Below are 16,755 nucleotides of genomic sequence, written 5' to 3'. Positions count from 1 at the left end.
AGTTAATTATAATACATTCAGAGACTCATTTAACAAGATACTAACAATCCTTACATTCATGGAGGAGAAATATTTTATCTCCAATACCAACCTTGTCCCAGGACATGTTTTGTGAAATGTGCAACAAACTGAATACATAATAACGCTCCATATTTTTTTAACATTAGCAAGTGTATTCAATGTGTTGTCCCTGTAAGTTTTACCCACTACACACAACAACGTTGTTATTTAGTAGCTTTGAAAGGATAATCTTGAAGAACAACTACAAATAAAACCTTTGATACATGCACATCCTCATTTTACCTGAGACACCTGTCTGGTGGGTGGCCATGCTTGCGCAACTTGCGGAAGTGACCTTGACATTTGTGGGGTCAAGTTGTTAGGCTGCGTGAAGCGCAAAGTCATCATATCAAAGCTGCTCTGTTTCTCTTTGATACGAGTTTGGTAGCTCTATAATGAAGAACAAATTGCACTGTCACGCAAAAGTTATTATATAGTATAATATTATCATGTCTTGTTAAAGCATCCTTCTGTATATGAAGTTTTACACACACACACACACACAAACAAATAACCGCAATATGATTGTGGTTTTCGAAACACTAAGATCAAAGACAAACTTTGAAAGTTTGCTCCATACAGGGTTATCATTGAAATACCTAGCCTTTCCTCTAGTAAATCCAACATTGCAATTTTTCTCAGTAACTCTGGAGTTTGTTGCAAAATAACCCATTTGTAGCACAGGCAGAGAAGATATATAATATAAACTTCTCAGTGACAATTGAATACAAATTTAATTTGTTTGCTGAATTTTACAATAAATGATGAGTGTCTGTAAATGTCTCCATGTAAGGAAAAAACATATAATTAAGAAAAACAATGTCTACAAAGGAAACAAATGCCTTCTGTGCCAGAACATCAGCACTCACCTCTATCTCCTGCTGCAGGTTCATCTGCTCTCTCCTCTGGGACACAAACAGCTCCTCCAGTTGGGCCTGTTGGTGCTCTATCAGCCGCTTCTGGATCAGCTCAAACTGCTCTGTCTGCATCCGGAATAACTCCTCTTGTGATAGGTGGTTCATTGACTGAATCCTTGAAGTGAATGTCTGTATCAGCTCACTTATATTGTTCATAATATCCTCAGACTTTTGTCTGTTGCCTGTATCAGCATTTTCATCTTCAGAGTCTTCTTCATGCAACAGGGATTGTTCATGCACTTGACTAAGGTACTTCTGAATGTGTTCAGCCTTGGCCTCATTTTCTTGAACATCATACTGCTGATTATCAGCTTCATTCTCTTCAGCATTATTCTGTTCTTCAACCTGAATGATATCATTATTATTTTCATTACTGTTGTTGTGTTCTGTAACTGGAATCACAGCAGGTTCATGTTTGCCATCCAAACATGTTTTCAATTCTGTTAGCTCATTATTCCCTGAATTTCCATAGATGTTAGCTGGTTCTAATTCACCATGTACAACAATTTTATCCTCATTTTCAACTTGATCGGAGTGTTCAGTTACTTGTGTCAGATAAGCAGCATATTCAGCCATTTTTAAAGCATCCGTTTCCGAATTATCAACAGTCTCAGAATCCTTTTGACTCGCATCTTGTACACTAGATTGAGCATCGTCTTGATGTTCCTGATGTTCTTCTTCTTCAGCACCATCACTGTCAATACCATTGTTAGACAGTTCTTCATACACCTCGTCAGTATGATTATTATTTCCTGATTCACTTTCATCTTCATCAGCTGTTTTTTCTTCATAATGTATTTCATCTTCAGACTCTCCAGTATCACTCTCCGATTCTGAGTCTTCCAACAGAACTCTCTGCAAATTGCTTCTTATTTGTGCTTCATCATCTAGCATAGATCTGTTTTCTTGCAATGATTTTTGCACTCCAGTGAAAATAACAGGAGGCAGATGTACAACTGACTCATCAAAGTCAACCCCACTTACTTCAGAAGTATCTAGGACAGAGTTATCCTTCTCACATTCAGCATTATCATTCTTCACAGATAAACTTATTTTTCCAAAATTGTGTTGAGACAGTAAGTATGATTTTGTAATTTCTTCTTGAAAAGAAGAAATACTAGCATGGGGAGTGATTTTTTCATGCATGTACCTGCCCAGATCCGTACTGGTAGTTCCATAATAATACTGAGTGTCCATATTGCTCTGTGATATATTTTCTTGTAGCACCTTATTAGAACCATCTTTCCCCTTTTCTTTCAAAGACTCTGTCAGGTCACTTTTCATGCCATTCCAGAAGAGTGCTGGATGGTTATCCCCTACTGGCCCAGCAGGCATCCTGGCGGTGTACACATTCCACACCTGTTGACCTCTACCAGACCGCCTCTCTATCTCAGTCGGGACATCGCTGCCTGGACTTTCATCACCGGCTGGAATATACTCATTCTCTTTATCAGAGGTATTAAACTCACCATCTTCATTGTAATCCTCAAACGGGTTGTGGTTGTGGATTTCACCTGGCGAACTTACGGATGAATCAACACTAGGACTCAGGGCAACTTTGCTCAGCATGTTCCTCTCAGCTGGCATTGCACTTATGTGACTCGATGCTGCAACTGTATCCGTCAGGTTGTTTCTGGCACCTTGTAAAGCTACACTTTCCATATCGTCAAAATTTTCACTTGATTTTGGAGTTATGTCAAGCTTCCGAAACGAAATTTTATCTTCAAAAGACTGACTTGCACTTGTGCTAATTTCTTTTACAAGCGAATTAAAGTGGACGGTGTTCTTGAGAGATTTGGGGCTCATTCTTGATTTAGATGCACTCACAGAGCTAGCAGAACTCAATATAGAAGAAGATGCACCTGGGCTTAGTCTAGATCTGGAGTGTGAACTATTTCCTGAAGTATTCTGGAATGAATTTGAATTGGAAACACTTTCCACAGGATTGCTGGATAGAGATTCGTTAATGTCTCCACTAGGTACATGCTCAGAATGTCTCTGGCTTGCACCACTAGCACCATAATGAACACTTCTACTATCGCTCCAGTTTTCTGACTTAGAACCTTGTACTCTAGGGTCCTTAACTTGTTCATGATTCACATTTAATCCACCAGTTGAAGTAAGCGTATCTTCCATATTTAATGCTTGGGATAATTTTGTCAAAATATGTATTATCTGCTTTTGCCTGTCAGAGGTCAACGGTATGCCATTGTAGTCACTAGGCAGGTCTTCAGCTAGTTCAAGTGATGCAAAATCGGGCTGCAAAGAATCAAGAGTAGCCAGTGCTTGTTCTTCAGATATTGGGAAGGGAAACAATTCTGCAGTTGCTCTCTGAATTGGATCCAGTTCAGACCGGACCTCTTCCTTATGATTTGAGCCACTGCCTGTCCTCCTGTTTTCATACCTCTGATATCTCTCATTTTCTGTCTCATGAGATATTTGCTGCTCAAGCAATGCCAGTGGATTTTGAAGAGTATTGTCTTGATACTTTATATCAGAACTGTTTACTTTATTTGGACTTTTTTCTGATCTTGGAGCAACATTTTCAGAAGTTTTTTTCTCTGATGATCTCTTATTCTCTTGGTCATAACGCACCTCTTGCTTATCAATTTTGTTACTTTTTCTACTGTCTTTGCTTTCAGGTCGTTTTAGTTTGTCTTCTTTAAGACCTTTAACACTAGAGTTTTCTACTGGAACATTTTTAATGTCTCTTTCAGGAGCCTGCGGTCTTCCACCTTTGGGTGACAAATGTCTTGATGCCATTGGCTTATGCAGATCTTCAGCACCAAGTGCGATATCTATGGTGCGAAGGTCAGGAGTTGATGAGGACTGTCTCAATCCACTGCCTCGTGAAGGAGGCCTACCCACTGGTGGGTGCGGAAAAAGGCCTGATGGTTTGGGGGACAAGGAAGCTGCTTTCCCTGGACCCTCTAACCCAATCTGATCCAAATGCTGTGAAGAATAAGATTTCTGTTTCACCAAGAACCCAATTTTTCCAAGAGATTTATAGTTATGGCTGTCCCTTTTTCTAGCCTCCCCACTTCCCACAGGCTGAGACTTAAATGGTACAGAGCCAGACTTTGATGCTGCAGAAGCTGAAATTGCTGATGAAGATCTGCTAGGGGACTTTGAGGAAGCCTCAGTCACTGCAGCCACAGCTCCATTCCCTGACTTCTCTCCTGTCTTGGATGCCTTGGACTTGTGGTCCATTGATGGTTTGGATGTCATGTGGGCCTCCTTGCCTACAGGGCTTGATGACTTACTGGATGACCTGCTTGCCTGTTTAGCTGCACGCTTCTCCTGCAATAGATATAGTCAGTAAGGGCATCATCACAGTACAGTCTGAACGGTTACAAACATGGTAACTAAATGGTTAAAATTTTGCTGAAAAAGATGAGCCATGACATAATTGACATAACAAACCATTTTAATTATGATAATTATTGTCAATATTGATGTGCTTTGGTTAACAAAATAAATCCTCTCTAGTTATTACATGTTTGTACTTAGAAATAAAAAAGGATTTTGATTATGTGCAGTTAACAGGAAACAAAGACATGGAAATAAAACAGAAAGTGGATATTGAACATATAAATGTTAATCTTACATTATAAACCAGGAACATCATGCAAAGAGTAAAGCTTAGTTCAAAACCAAGAATAAAAGATCACAAACATTTATTTCACAGGTTAATTTCCATTATACATCTGATAAAAATGAATTTGCTTCCAAACTTAGTAAACAAATACAAGTATTCACTGTACTATTCACAGACACAAAATACAAATGACGCCAGAACAAGTGTAATAGAAAAAGACCCTTACCCTTGTAATAACAGATTGTGAATTAAGGAGCTCATGAAATGATAATGTTAACATGATGAATGTGCTGTAATATAGAGTCACACTTCAAACATACCCTGTATCAGTTAATAAATGAAATGAATCATTTTTTTACCAATCTTAACTACTTTGTTATTGACCATTTTTTTACTGAATTTCCGGGCCACCGTTTGACAAAATATAATGCAAAGACTAGACTCAAAGTGGTGGAATGGAACAAACAATCAAATTCAACTGGGAACCATTAAGATACATAACAATAAATATATATTGGCATCAGTAAATCACACTTCAGGTGTAATGTACATAAGGTAAGGTCTGAGTAATTTCCAGCCTTTTTTCCTCAACACTTTGGGAAGGTACCTGTAAAATTGGGAAAGTTTAAGCCACAGTGGGAATTTTATCACGTTCTGTAAAATCATGAGTATTTCAAACTTGTAAGTTAAATTTATCTATTCCTAAAACAACTTGTTCTAATAAGACTTGCACAAGAAGTACGGTAACAAAATCATCATTGAATGGGACATTTCACATGGGTACTTGAGACTTAAACGTGTTTAAGGTTAAGTTTGGTTCCAAAAGTTGCATCCGAAAGGTTTGCATATTAACTTAATTCAGATTCTTATATCAGTGTACAGTAACTGCATGGAATCGCGCTAGACAAAAGTATAACAAAAGTTTAAAAAACATAGATTTCTACCTTCAATTTGGATAAAATTGTAAGAAAATAGGATTAGGAATGGTACCCTTTTCAGGTACAACTTTATATTGAGTAAAAACGCTGATTTCATCACATGTTCAATCATAATGCTCAATGTTGTCATGAGAACATACAAGATCAATGGTGGTACATGTAGTTAATTGGTGCAATACACATTTATTACGACCAGTTCCCAATAAATATTTCTGATACAGCAAACCATTTCCTATGTTTAATATGATATCTAATTTTTCGAATCCATCTCTTTCAAAAATTAGTGTTAACAAAAAAAATATTTTTTGTTTTGTGTTTACAAATCAATATCCATGAGATTTTAACATCTCATTATGTAAAAATAGTTTCAGTTCTGGTATTATGTTGAATCATTTTTATTGAAGAATGTTATTGAGAGAAAAATGTTATATACTAAAAATATACATATGATTGAAAATGTAGATATATTTTTGCAGGTAGAAATGGTTTGGCATGCACAAATAGCACATTGCAATGCCTACTAGCAACTTGTAGACTCCATTTGTTCGAGGCAGTTTACTGCGACTCTTTAAAGAAAAGGCATTCTGGAAAAAGTATCCAAAAACATTGAACCTACAACACCATAATAATAAGATACACTCGGGGCTCACATGGACCAATCTTAAATAACAACACAAAACTGCTTGATAATTGACACTATTATTAAAATGCCATTTACTATCGGTATTTAGCCTGATAATAAATACTTTTTTTACTTATATAATAAAATGTAAAAACACTAAAATGTAACACTACAATTGATTGAAAGAAAATGTAAAAAAGCAGTATGGAACATCATTAAAATTGGCTAACAACAAAATTGTTGATGATAAAGTGAAAAATAGTCTTTAATTCTAAGGCACCAAATGTACCATAACTGATTAACCGAAAAACCAACTGAAAGCCAAACAAAATTGCATCGACAAAACATGATAACATACACAAGTTAATCAATTAAAGCAAATAGTTTTGTATGAAATCAATTCGATTAAGCTCGTTTAGATTTTAAGAAACAATGAGTCCATGCATGACATTCTGAATGACTAATATTAGTAGAAAAAATGAACACACACTTAATTTTATGTGTCGATTACTCAGTACATTACACAATAGTAAAAAAGCAGATTGTTACTAACTAATCTTGGAAAAAAATCAGAAATAATTGACTGCTTTAACAATGATATAGTGCTAATCACATTAACCAGCTGTTACCTCCACACTGGCAACAATGGACTGGACCTTGGCCTGAAGGTCTGTCTGGCGTTTGCTTTTGATGCGTGCTGCTCTGTGTACTGCTTCACGTTTGTAAGACTTCATTTCGTCACGGCGACCAGGGGTCAGCTGAAGATAGAGATTCAGTTGTATTCATGATGAAATAACGTATTTATTTTGTTATTATTACTTTGTTCATTAATTGAATAGAAATTTAAGATATGCAACTCTAATCTTATTGATTAATGACCAGTAGCTGTATGCTCATTAAACCCCTCTTTTTCATATTTATTTAATTTGCGCAAAGTCATTACATGATAATGTTGTACAGTAGTATCTGTATTCTATACATACAGTGTTAGGGAAACTATTACTAAATATACCAGAGTACATAATAAATTAATGTATAACAGCTTAATCCAATACATAATCTTTGCAGACTCACAGCAGTCTATGTCCCTGGCTTGGTAATCTCAGATGAAAGTGAAAGCTTACCACAGGAGGTAGGATTGGAACCCCATTGAAGCGTATGAGGGACATGAACTGCAGGTCTGCAATGTCCAACAAGGGCTGACCCTCCTCATCAAGGGCTCGACTGCGACTCTCAAAATACTGCAGCAGGTCCCCCATGTCCGGAGGCTGAAATATGGACAATATTAGTGTTTCCTACACAGAATATCCCAGGACTGCACTTTTCCCTACAGGGGTGGGCTTTGTTTAGAAGTCAATTCTTGAAAAAGGAGATACCACAAAAACAAAAAAGTCAGCCACTGTGATCTTCAAAGGGTGATTAGGGATGACATGTTATGCACATGGCTGCATTCAGTAAGGTTGTCAATATTTTGTTCACTGCCATTAATTCATGCTCAATTAAAGTTTATAAAGACTTATTTCTTCAACCCAACTGTTCTATTCCAAAATATTTTATACCAACTTAGTTCTGTTAAAAGTTATATAAACATATAGACTAGGTGAAATCCAAGTTGTTAGAGCTATAAACACTGTTTTGTTTCTATATATTTGTAGCAATTGTACTAAATTCCAAGATATTTGCCTATATAGATTTCAACCTATAGCAAGTTTCAATACATTTTATACTCACTCTAGCTGTATTTCCAATGAATATTTCATCATGTATCAGGACTTTAATCAACAGCCATTTAGCAATTTAGAAATCATTTCTTTTAGTCTAGACTACATGATGGTTTAATATTCAATCGTAAAAAAAAACAAATAATAATTTAAACATATTAAAAGATTTACTTCTAGACTTGTGTCTTAGGTTAAATATCCAAAAGAAAAGAATCATTAGACTAAGTGCTTCCAATTACCAGTAAATAATATTGACCAAACATTAGTATAGAGTAACTTTATCGTGTATTATTTGTTCAAGTTTTAAATCATATTATGATGTCATCTGCACAGTAATCACAGTTTTCCAATGTTTGATATTGTAATTCAAAATCATACCAGTAAAATATTCCGTTGAAAAACATCAAAACAAATGTGTTCTAAAATATGAGCTTGTCGCACTGTTGACTTGACACAATAATATTGGTAATTAATTACTTGACTATAACATTTATTAAGACTTATCAGATAAGTTGTTGTGCATAAAACTAATATGTAATATCTGTCAAATAACAATAAAGTTTATGCAATTAAAACTTTATATCCGCACAAATAAGACATAATTCTTAATGCCATCACACATACCCAATAATAAATTTCCTCTACAAACCAGCCATCAATACCAGCACACATTCAAACACAGGGGAAAAAGGAGGACTGCCAGTCATGTTAATTATGCATGGGTAAGCAGCAGATAATTAACTTAAAGCACTAAGTCAAACAGATGCTGCAAGTAAGAAAACAATTTATAAGTCAGTTATTTCTACCATCGTAAAATAAAATGTAAGCATCTAGAACAAACTATGCTCATTAGCAGAACTTTCCCAAAAAGCCCTTTATATACATATGATTAATATTGCAGTTAACAGTAATTATTAGTGAGTCCTTTTTTAACATATTATGAATACCCTAATAACTCACGCTTTTTTGACAAGTTTAAGGCGATGGACCATTACATTTGCGTTATCGGGTAAATAACTATGCATACCAATAAAAGACAACTATTTGCCCAGAAGCTTAACGTGAAACATATACAGGAGAGCCAAGATGGCCCTAGTTCGCTCACCTGAGAGGAGTCGGTTCATTCAATCTTTACCTAACGTCAAACTTGACCTAGATATTGTCCAGACAAACATCTTGGTCAAGTTTCATCATTATTAAACCAAAACTCTGGCTTATGGAGTGTTTTTGTTTTTGAAAGATTTGACCTGGTTACCTATATTTTTAGTTGACCCCCCTTACCAAACATCAAACTTTGCTTACAAAAACGAATATTTTGACCAAGATTCATAAAATCTGAAACAAAATTGTGACCTCTAGTGTTTACAAGGATTTTGTATTAAATAATGAAAATTTGGATAATCTAAAGGCAATAATTATGGCATTAATTATGTGATTTTGCTCATTATCAAACTTGACTGAAATCTTTCAGCAACTTTCATAAAGAATGCTTGAGAAGTGTGAATGCTAGAGTGTTTACAAACAAAATGTGGACGGACGGACGGCGGACAAAGACCAATCCTAAAACCACACCTGAGCAATCAGGTGAGCTAAAAAGTGTGTTTCACCAATCTGAGCCATTATTTTCCATAAAGCCTTCTGGCTTTCACATGTATAATTTAGCATATCGTTCCGACGATATTTCTAATCGATCGCGATTTAAAGCATAAAAACAAATCGAGTATACCTCACTGCAACCGGAAGCGCTCTTCAATCGGAAGTCATAATTGTTTCGCCGATCGACAAGGTAGGCATGATTTTTTAGTGCTTTTTTCACACACGTGTTTTAACTTAGAATATTTTGTGTTTAGTATACAGAAAAGGGCTCACAAGGACGCTGTCCTTGTTTATAAATATTTATTTATAGGCAAGTATTCTTATATTTGTTTATAATTGGTAAAAATGAGCTCTGTTGAGAACGATGTTCTCGACTTATCGGATGTGAACGGAGACTCGGAGTTTTCCGGTTTCGAATCTGGTGATATCGTTGATACACCATATGTTGCTTCTATGGTTGAGGTTTCCACCGTGACTACTAAAGAGAAACGTGGAAAAAGTCCCGTTAAGGGAAAAAAGAAAGTTAAGTCTGTTGTCAAAAAGGCCTCAAAACCAGTTAGTCGTAATCAGACACCTACAAACAAGTCAAAAAAGTTGCCATTATCTTCTATTGACATAAATCAGCTCTCAAAGGAAGATATTGTAAAATTAAGACAGAAACTGGGCAGGGTTCGACACTAAGGCACGTCCGACAGACATTGTCTAGTAAGATCGGTGGTCGGGCTAGTAAAACTGCAGGCTAGCTTGTCTGACTGGTCGTACATAAATAAAAAAAAAATCTATACTGATTCATATAACTATAAATAACTGCTGTGAAAACCTTTACTTTTAATGTGTAAAATTACTCTTATATCCGTTATTTACATTAAAACAAAACTAGTATATTTAAATAAACGCGGAGCATTCACATGATTCATCGCTATTTTTAAATGCAAAGGAGAGCTTCCTGCAAAAATTGCTTGTTTCAATTGGTCAAGTTGTCATGAATATTAATTAATTTCTGCAGTGACGTAAAACTGTAAAGCATGATTTTACGACTTCTATCGAAAATCAGTATCGTCAATTTAAACATTTTTGCGTAGCAGACAAGATAATGTAATTTAAAGAATGGTTGTGTTCAAGTTCGGATTTTTGTCCGACAAATCAGTTAAAAAAAGAATCCGACGCTTAACTGACACGAAACGTAAATATGAAGAAACACGAACACGTCAATTTTATCCTAGATGGAAAATCGAGTCAGTTCCCATGGCTTGAATTTGACAAAGAAAAGCAAAAAAAGGGTTATTTTATTGTTTTACTATATGCATAAAAAATCTGGTGTTCACTGATTATTTACTGATAAATCCTGATTAAACAGTTACATGACACAATTATGTTCATTTGCTATGTCATTTATGGTCTAGTAGACAGCAGGTTCGGGCTAGTACATTTTAAGAGGAGCTGGTCCGACGGTCTTGCTGTAAAAAAAGTTAATGTCGAACCCTGCTGGGTATTCCAGATGTTGACCCCCACTATTATGATACATTTGATGAATATTCTTATCAAGAGGTGGATCGGCCAAATTTACACTGTGCAAATAAATTCAGAGGATGTTTCAGACACTGAAACTCCAGGACCTTCTAGGTCTAAGAATATTGAAGAAGAACTATTTGGCTCAGTTACTTCTGAGGATGAAAATTGGCAGCCTCCTAAATTGAAGGCTTTAGAAACGGATAAACCCATTGCTAAATCTTTAGCAAAATTGATTAATGTGGCATGCACTTCTCAGTGCGATATAGAGGACATTGCAAAGAAATATAAGATTCCTGAAAATGTTGATATGGCTGGACCACCACTTGTTAATCCTGAAATCTGGAAAATATTAGATAAAAGAGTGCACACACAAGACAGAGGTTTGGCTGAAATTCAGAATATTGTTGCCACAGCCATGGTACCGGTAATCAAATTAGCTGAAAATCTGAAATCGGCTGCATTAAATCAGGGAACAAAAACCCTTTTGTCGGACACACTTACATTGCTTGGTCAAGTACAGTACAATATTTCAGTAAAGAGGCGCTACAGCATTCGTCCTCATTTGAAAAAGAAATACTTTGGACTGTGTAATATATCAATGCCTATTACAAAGAATCTGTTTGGCGATGATGTGTCCAAGGAAATTAAATCATGTGACTCGATGGCATATATTGCTAAGGATTCCCAGTATGGGTCCTACAAACCATGGCGGGGACGTGGAACCAACAGACCATTTCGCAGAGGATATTCTGGGAATTATAGATTCCAGCCATATCCTGTACAGAGAGGAAATTTCTTAAGACCTTTCAGGGCCAGAGCAGGCCGGGTAGGAGCTACTTCAGCTTACCCAAACGACAAGTAGATTTCTCGGTCGGTAAACGTAAAAATTGTTTTGAAAGTTGGGAAAAACTAACCACTGACCCATGGATACTAGATGTTGTCAATGGTTATTCCATTGAATTTTACAAACAGCCTGTTCAGTAAAAACTTCCAAATAGTATTAAATTTAATAATGAACAGCGAATTATAATAGATACTGAAATTAAAAAATTATTGGAAATAGGTGCCATAAAGGTATCCATATCAGAACCAAATGAGTTCATATCAAATATTTTCATTGTACCAAAACCTGGTGGTAAATTTAGACCAGTAATTAATCTTAAAGCCTTGAATGAGTTTGTAACTTACCATCATTTCAAACAAGAAACATTTAATGTTGTTTTGGATTTATTACAAGAAAATGATTTCATGACATCAGTAGACATGGAACAAGCATATTATTCTATACCAATTCATAAAGAAAGCCAGAAATATCTTAAATTTTATTGGAACGAAGTGTTGTACTCGTTCAGTTGTCTTCCGTTCGGATTGGCATCTGCCCCATATATTTTTACAAAAATTTTAAAACCAGTGTATTCCTATTTTCGACAGTTAGGCATACGATGTTCATACTACATTGATGATTCGTTAAATATGAACCTGAATCAAGCTGTTTGTAAGGCTAACACACTAATAATGATTGACACTTTGCAGAAATTAGGTTATACCATTAACCATTCAAAATCGGTTCTGATCCCTACACAAAGGATGGTCTTTTTTGGATTTATTATGGACAGTGTTCAATTCATGGTTTTCCTCACAGAAGAAAAGTTACAAAAGATTATTTTGTACGCTCGAAATATTTATAGTAAAAATACAATTATTGTACGAGAATTGGTGTCATTTATAGGATTGATTATTAATGCATTTTATGCAGTTTTTGAGGCACCCCTACATTATAGGACTTTGGAAAGAAACAAAATTCTCGGTTTGAATTCTAGTACAGATTTTAATCAAAAGATGATTTTATCTGATGAAAGTAAAATGGAACTTTTGTGGTGGATAGAGAATATAAGATTAAAAAATGGAAAACGGATTCGTCCTTTTTCGATTCAGTCGAGATGTCGGACTGACGCATCTAAGCAAGGATGGGGTTGTGAAGAGTTAGACACTGAAAAATATTCTAACGGCAGATGGAATCCTGAAGAATCTGCTCTATCAATTAATTATTTAGAATTACTTGCAATTTTCTATGCTTTACAATCATTGTATGTTCATCATTGTAATGTTCACATAGAAATACAATCTGATAACATATCAGCAATAAAATATATTAATGACATGGGTGGCATGACATCAATTTCTATGGATTTGTTAGCCAAAGATATTTGGCAATGGTGTATTGAAAGGAAAGTATATTTGTCTGCTATTCATGTCCCAGGTGTTTTAAATACAGCTGATTTTTATTCAAGAAATTTTTCTGATGCAACAGAATGGATGTTAAAAGCAGATATTTTTTGTAGAATTACTTCTCAGTTTTTTGTACCTAAAATAGATCTTTTTGCATCCAGGATTAACAAGCAGATAGATAGATTTGTCTCTTGGTTTCCAGAACCTGGATCAACATATACTAATGCATTTAGTATTTGTTGGAAAACTGAAGTTCCATATATTTTCCCCCCATTTAATCTTATGGGGAAAGTAATCAATAAAATTAAAACTGATAAAGTAGAGAAAGCTATAGTAGTTTTTCCTATATGGAGGTCTCAAACATGGTTTTCTATGATGATGACTATTCTATCTGATTTTCCTGTCAGGCTACCAAAACACAGGGACTTGCTCACCCTGCCACACAACGGACAGGAGCATCCGTTAGCAAAGAAGATCATCATGGGCGCAGCAGTCTTATCCGGAAATCACTTGAGAGTCAAGGACTTTTACCAGAAACTGCAAACACTATCATCCAGTCATGAAGACCTGGAACTAGGAAGCAATATGACCTGGCGTGGAAACGATGGTATTTTTGGTGTTTACGAAGGAAAGTTAATCCCCTTATTACGACTGAAATTAAAGTAGTTGATTATCTTTATTATTTAAAGTATAATAATAAATCTTACTCAGTTCTAAACACACACAAATCAATGCTTCTGCAGACATTACCTTTCTTTGGAAATTATTGGTGTCAGAATTGTTTCTTAGTGAAACGATACCTTAAAGGTTGTTTTCATAGTAAGCCACCTGTACCGCGTTATAGATTCACGTGGGATGTATCAGTTGTTTTAAAATATTTAATGTCTCTTTATCCTTTGAATAATCTGACATTGAAAATGTTGACATTGAAATTGGTAGCACTGATTGCACTGGCTACAGCTCCAAGAGCACAGACTTTAGTTTATATGAATGTTAATAACTTGTATAAGGAACAACAGGCAGTTGTGTTTACATTTCCTAAACTATTGAAAACGACTAAAATGGGTGATGCATTTGTGCTTAAAATAGATCATTATGACAAAGAAGAATTATGTGTCATGCATACTGTTTTACATTATCTTAGAGTTACTAAAACGATAAGGAAATCGTCACAGTTTTTTATCATATAAAACTTTTCAGCCAGTTTCCTCTAGCACCATTGCTAGATGGTTGAAAGATGTGTTGACTATGTCGGGTGTCAATTCTGAAATCTTTAAGGCACATTCGTATAGAAGTGCATCCACCTCGGCTGCATTTAGTAGAGGATGTAGTTTAAAAAATATATTGGACACTGCAGACTGGAAGTCGGATAAAAACTTTCGAAAATTTTATCTTCGAAAGGCTTTAACAAATGAAAATGTCTCATTCTCCCAAGCTGTTTTGAGTTCTCATGTTGATTAGACACAATATTTATTATGGACATGGTCTTTTGTGTTGTTCAAATATCAAATATGTTTTGTATTATACATAATGCTTTTGAATTTGTTATACATTTTATAACAGATATGGTGCATTCATATAAGAGTGGAAGACAATACTTATTTGGAATTGATATTTGTTACACTTTTTATTTTTTGTGTTGTATTATATATCATTCTATGGAAAGAATGGTTTTGTTGCTTTTTAAAGATGCTAAATTATACATGTGAAAGCCAGAAGGCTTTATGGAAAATAATGACCCCTCATCCAAGCTTTAGTGATGGATGAAGGGGCATTATTGGAAATAAAGCCTGAGGCTGAGCATGTATATTCCCATCCCATTTGAACATTATATATTTTGTTTAAAAAGGAATCACTGGATTTCCCACCCTTTATGAAGTAATGCAACAAAACATTCTTTTTACTGTAAATTATGACTTCCGATTGAAGAGCGCTTCCGGTTGCAGTGAGGTATACTCGATTTGTTTTTATGCTTTAAATCGCGATCGATTAGAAATATCGTCGGAACGATATGCTAAATTATACATGCTCAGCCTCAGGCTTTATTTCCAATAATGCCCCTTCATCCATCACTAAAGCTTGGATGAGGGGTCATTTTCCAACTTGTCCGAGAAATCAATAAAACCAAGGTATTGACTAAGTTTCACGATGATTAGGAAAAAAAAAGTGACTTCTATAGTGTTCAATCACAAGGTTTCTCTCTAGTCACATAAGGAAAACTGCCCAAACCCCCTGGCGGCCATGTTTATTGACCGATCGGGACCATTTGCAAACTCATCTAAGATATATATAAAACCAATCTTTTCACCAAGTTTCATGATGATTGGGCAAAAAATGTGACTTCTAAGAGTGTTCACAAGCTTTTTTTACTATATAAATTAACAAGACGGCCAAGATGGCCCTAGTTCGATCACATGAGAGGAGTCGGTTCATTCAATCTTTACCTAATGTCAAACTTGACCTAGATATTGACCAGACAAACATCCTGGTCAAGTTTCATCATTAATGAACCAAAACTCTGGCGTAGGGAGTGTTTTTGTTTTTGTAAGATTTGAAATGGTGACCTATCATCAAACTTAACTTAGATCTTAAAGCAACTTTGATAAAGAATGCTTGAGAAATGTGAATGCTAGAGTGTTTACAAACCAAATGTGGATGGACAGACAACGCACAAAGACCAATCCTAAAACCTCACCTGAGCAATATGGTGAGCTAAAAAGTGTGTTTCACTGATATAAGCCATTGTCCAAGAAATCAATGAAACCAATGTATTGACTAAGTTCCACGATGATACGGCAAAATATGTGACTTCCATAGTGTTAGATCACAAGGTTTCTCTCTATATAGTCACATAAGGAAAACTGCCCCACCCCCCTGGCAGCCATGTTTATTGACCCATCGCGACCATTCGCAAACTCATCTAAGATATATATAAAACCAATCTTTTCACCAAGTTTCATGATGGTTGGCAGGGGTTTTTCAGCACTGTCTGCGCCTCCGGAAAACGGAGGCACTCCCAAAGCAAACGGACCCGATCCCAAACGGAAATTATAAAAGAAATTCCCAATTTCCCCCCCCAAAAAAATTTTTTTTTTTTTTTAAAGAATGAAGTGTCTTATAACTTGTGTGATTAACCAGTTTTTGTTTTGGTCAAAAATATCTGCTATAAGGTTTTGACTGTACAGTTCTTATTTCAGAGTGTAACTGTAACTGAAAAACAAAACTGCAGTTCTTGAATAAACGTTGAACATGCCCAATATTGCATCTGTTTATATAAAGAAGACAAAATAACAAATAAATTTTTTTTATTTGTTAAACTGCTGAATTATTTAAGCATGATAAATTCACAATTTTTTCTCAAATGAGCCTTTTCATCGAAGCAAAAATTCCCAAAATGACCAATTTTGTCGATAAAAAATTCCCAATTAGGTCAGATTCCTTTTCCCAAAATAGGCAGAAAAACCCCTGGTTGGGCAAAAAATGTGACTTCTAGAGTGTTCACAAGCTTTTTTTTACTATATAAATATAAGAAAACTGCCCCCCTCCCAGCAGCCATGTTATT

At 35.4% G+C, this 16,755-nt stretch overlaps 1 protein-coding gene across 2 annotated transcripts in view; it reads right to left on the bottom strand.

Moving 5' to 3' along the window:
• Positions 1-16,755, bottom strand: part of LOC127868591 (uncharacterized) — a 49,486-nt gene that overhangs the window by 12,801 nt on the left and 19,930 nt on the right. For both annotated transcript variants that reach the window (XM_052410458.1, XM_052410459.1), the window contains exons 3-6: positions 7,260-7,403; positions 6,765-6,893; positions 930-4,277; positions 304-450 (exon numbers count right to left, since the gene is read on the bottom strand). In XM_052410458.1, the coding sequence (XP_052266418.1) occupies positions 304-450; positions 930-4,277; positions 6,765-6,893; positions 7,260-7,403 (3,768 nt within the window). The remainder of the gene's footprint in view (positions 1-303; positions 451-929; positions 4,278-6,764; positions 6,894-7,259; positions 7,404-16,755) is intronic.

This window comes from Dreissena polymorpha, chromosome 2 (assembly GCF_020536995.1).
Source record: "Dreissena polymorpha isolate Duluth1 chromosome 2, UMN_Dpol_1.0, whole genome shotgun sequence".
NCBI lineage: Eukaryota > Metazoa > Mollusca > Bivalvia > Myida > Dreissenidae > Dreissena > Dreissena polymorpha.
This window is presented reverse-complemented; position numbering and strand designations above follow the sequence as displayed.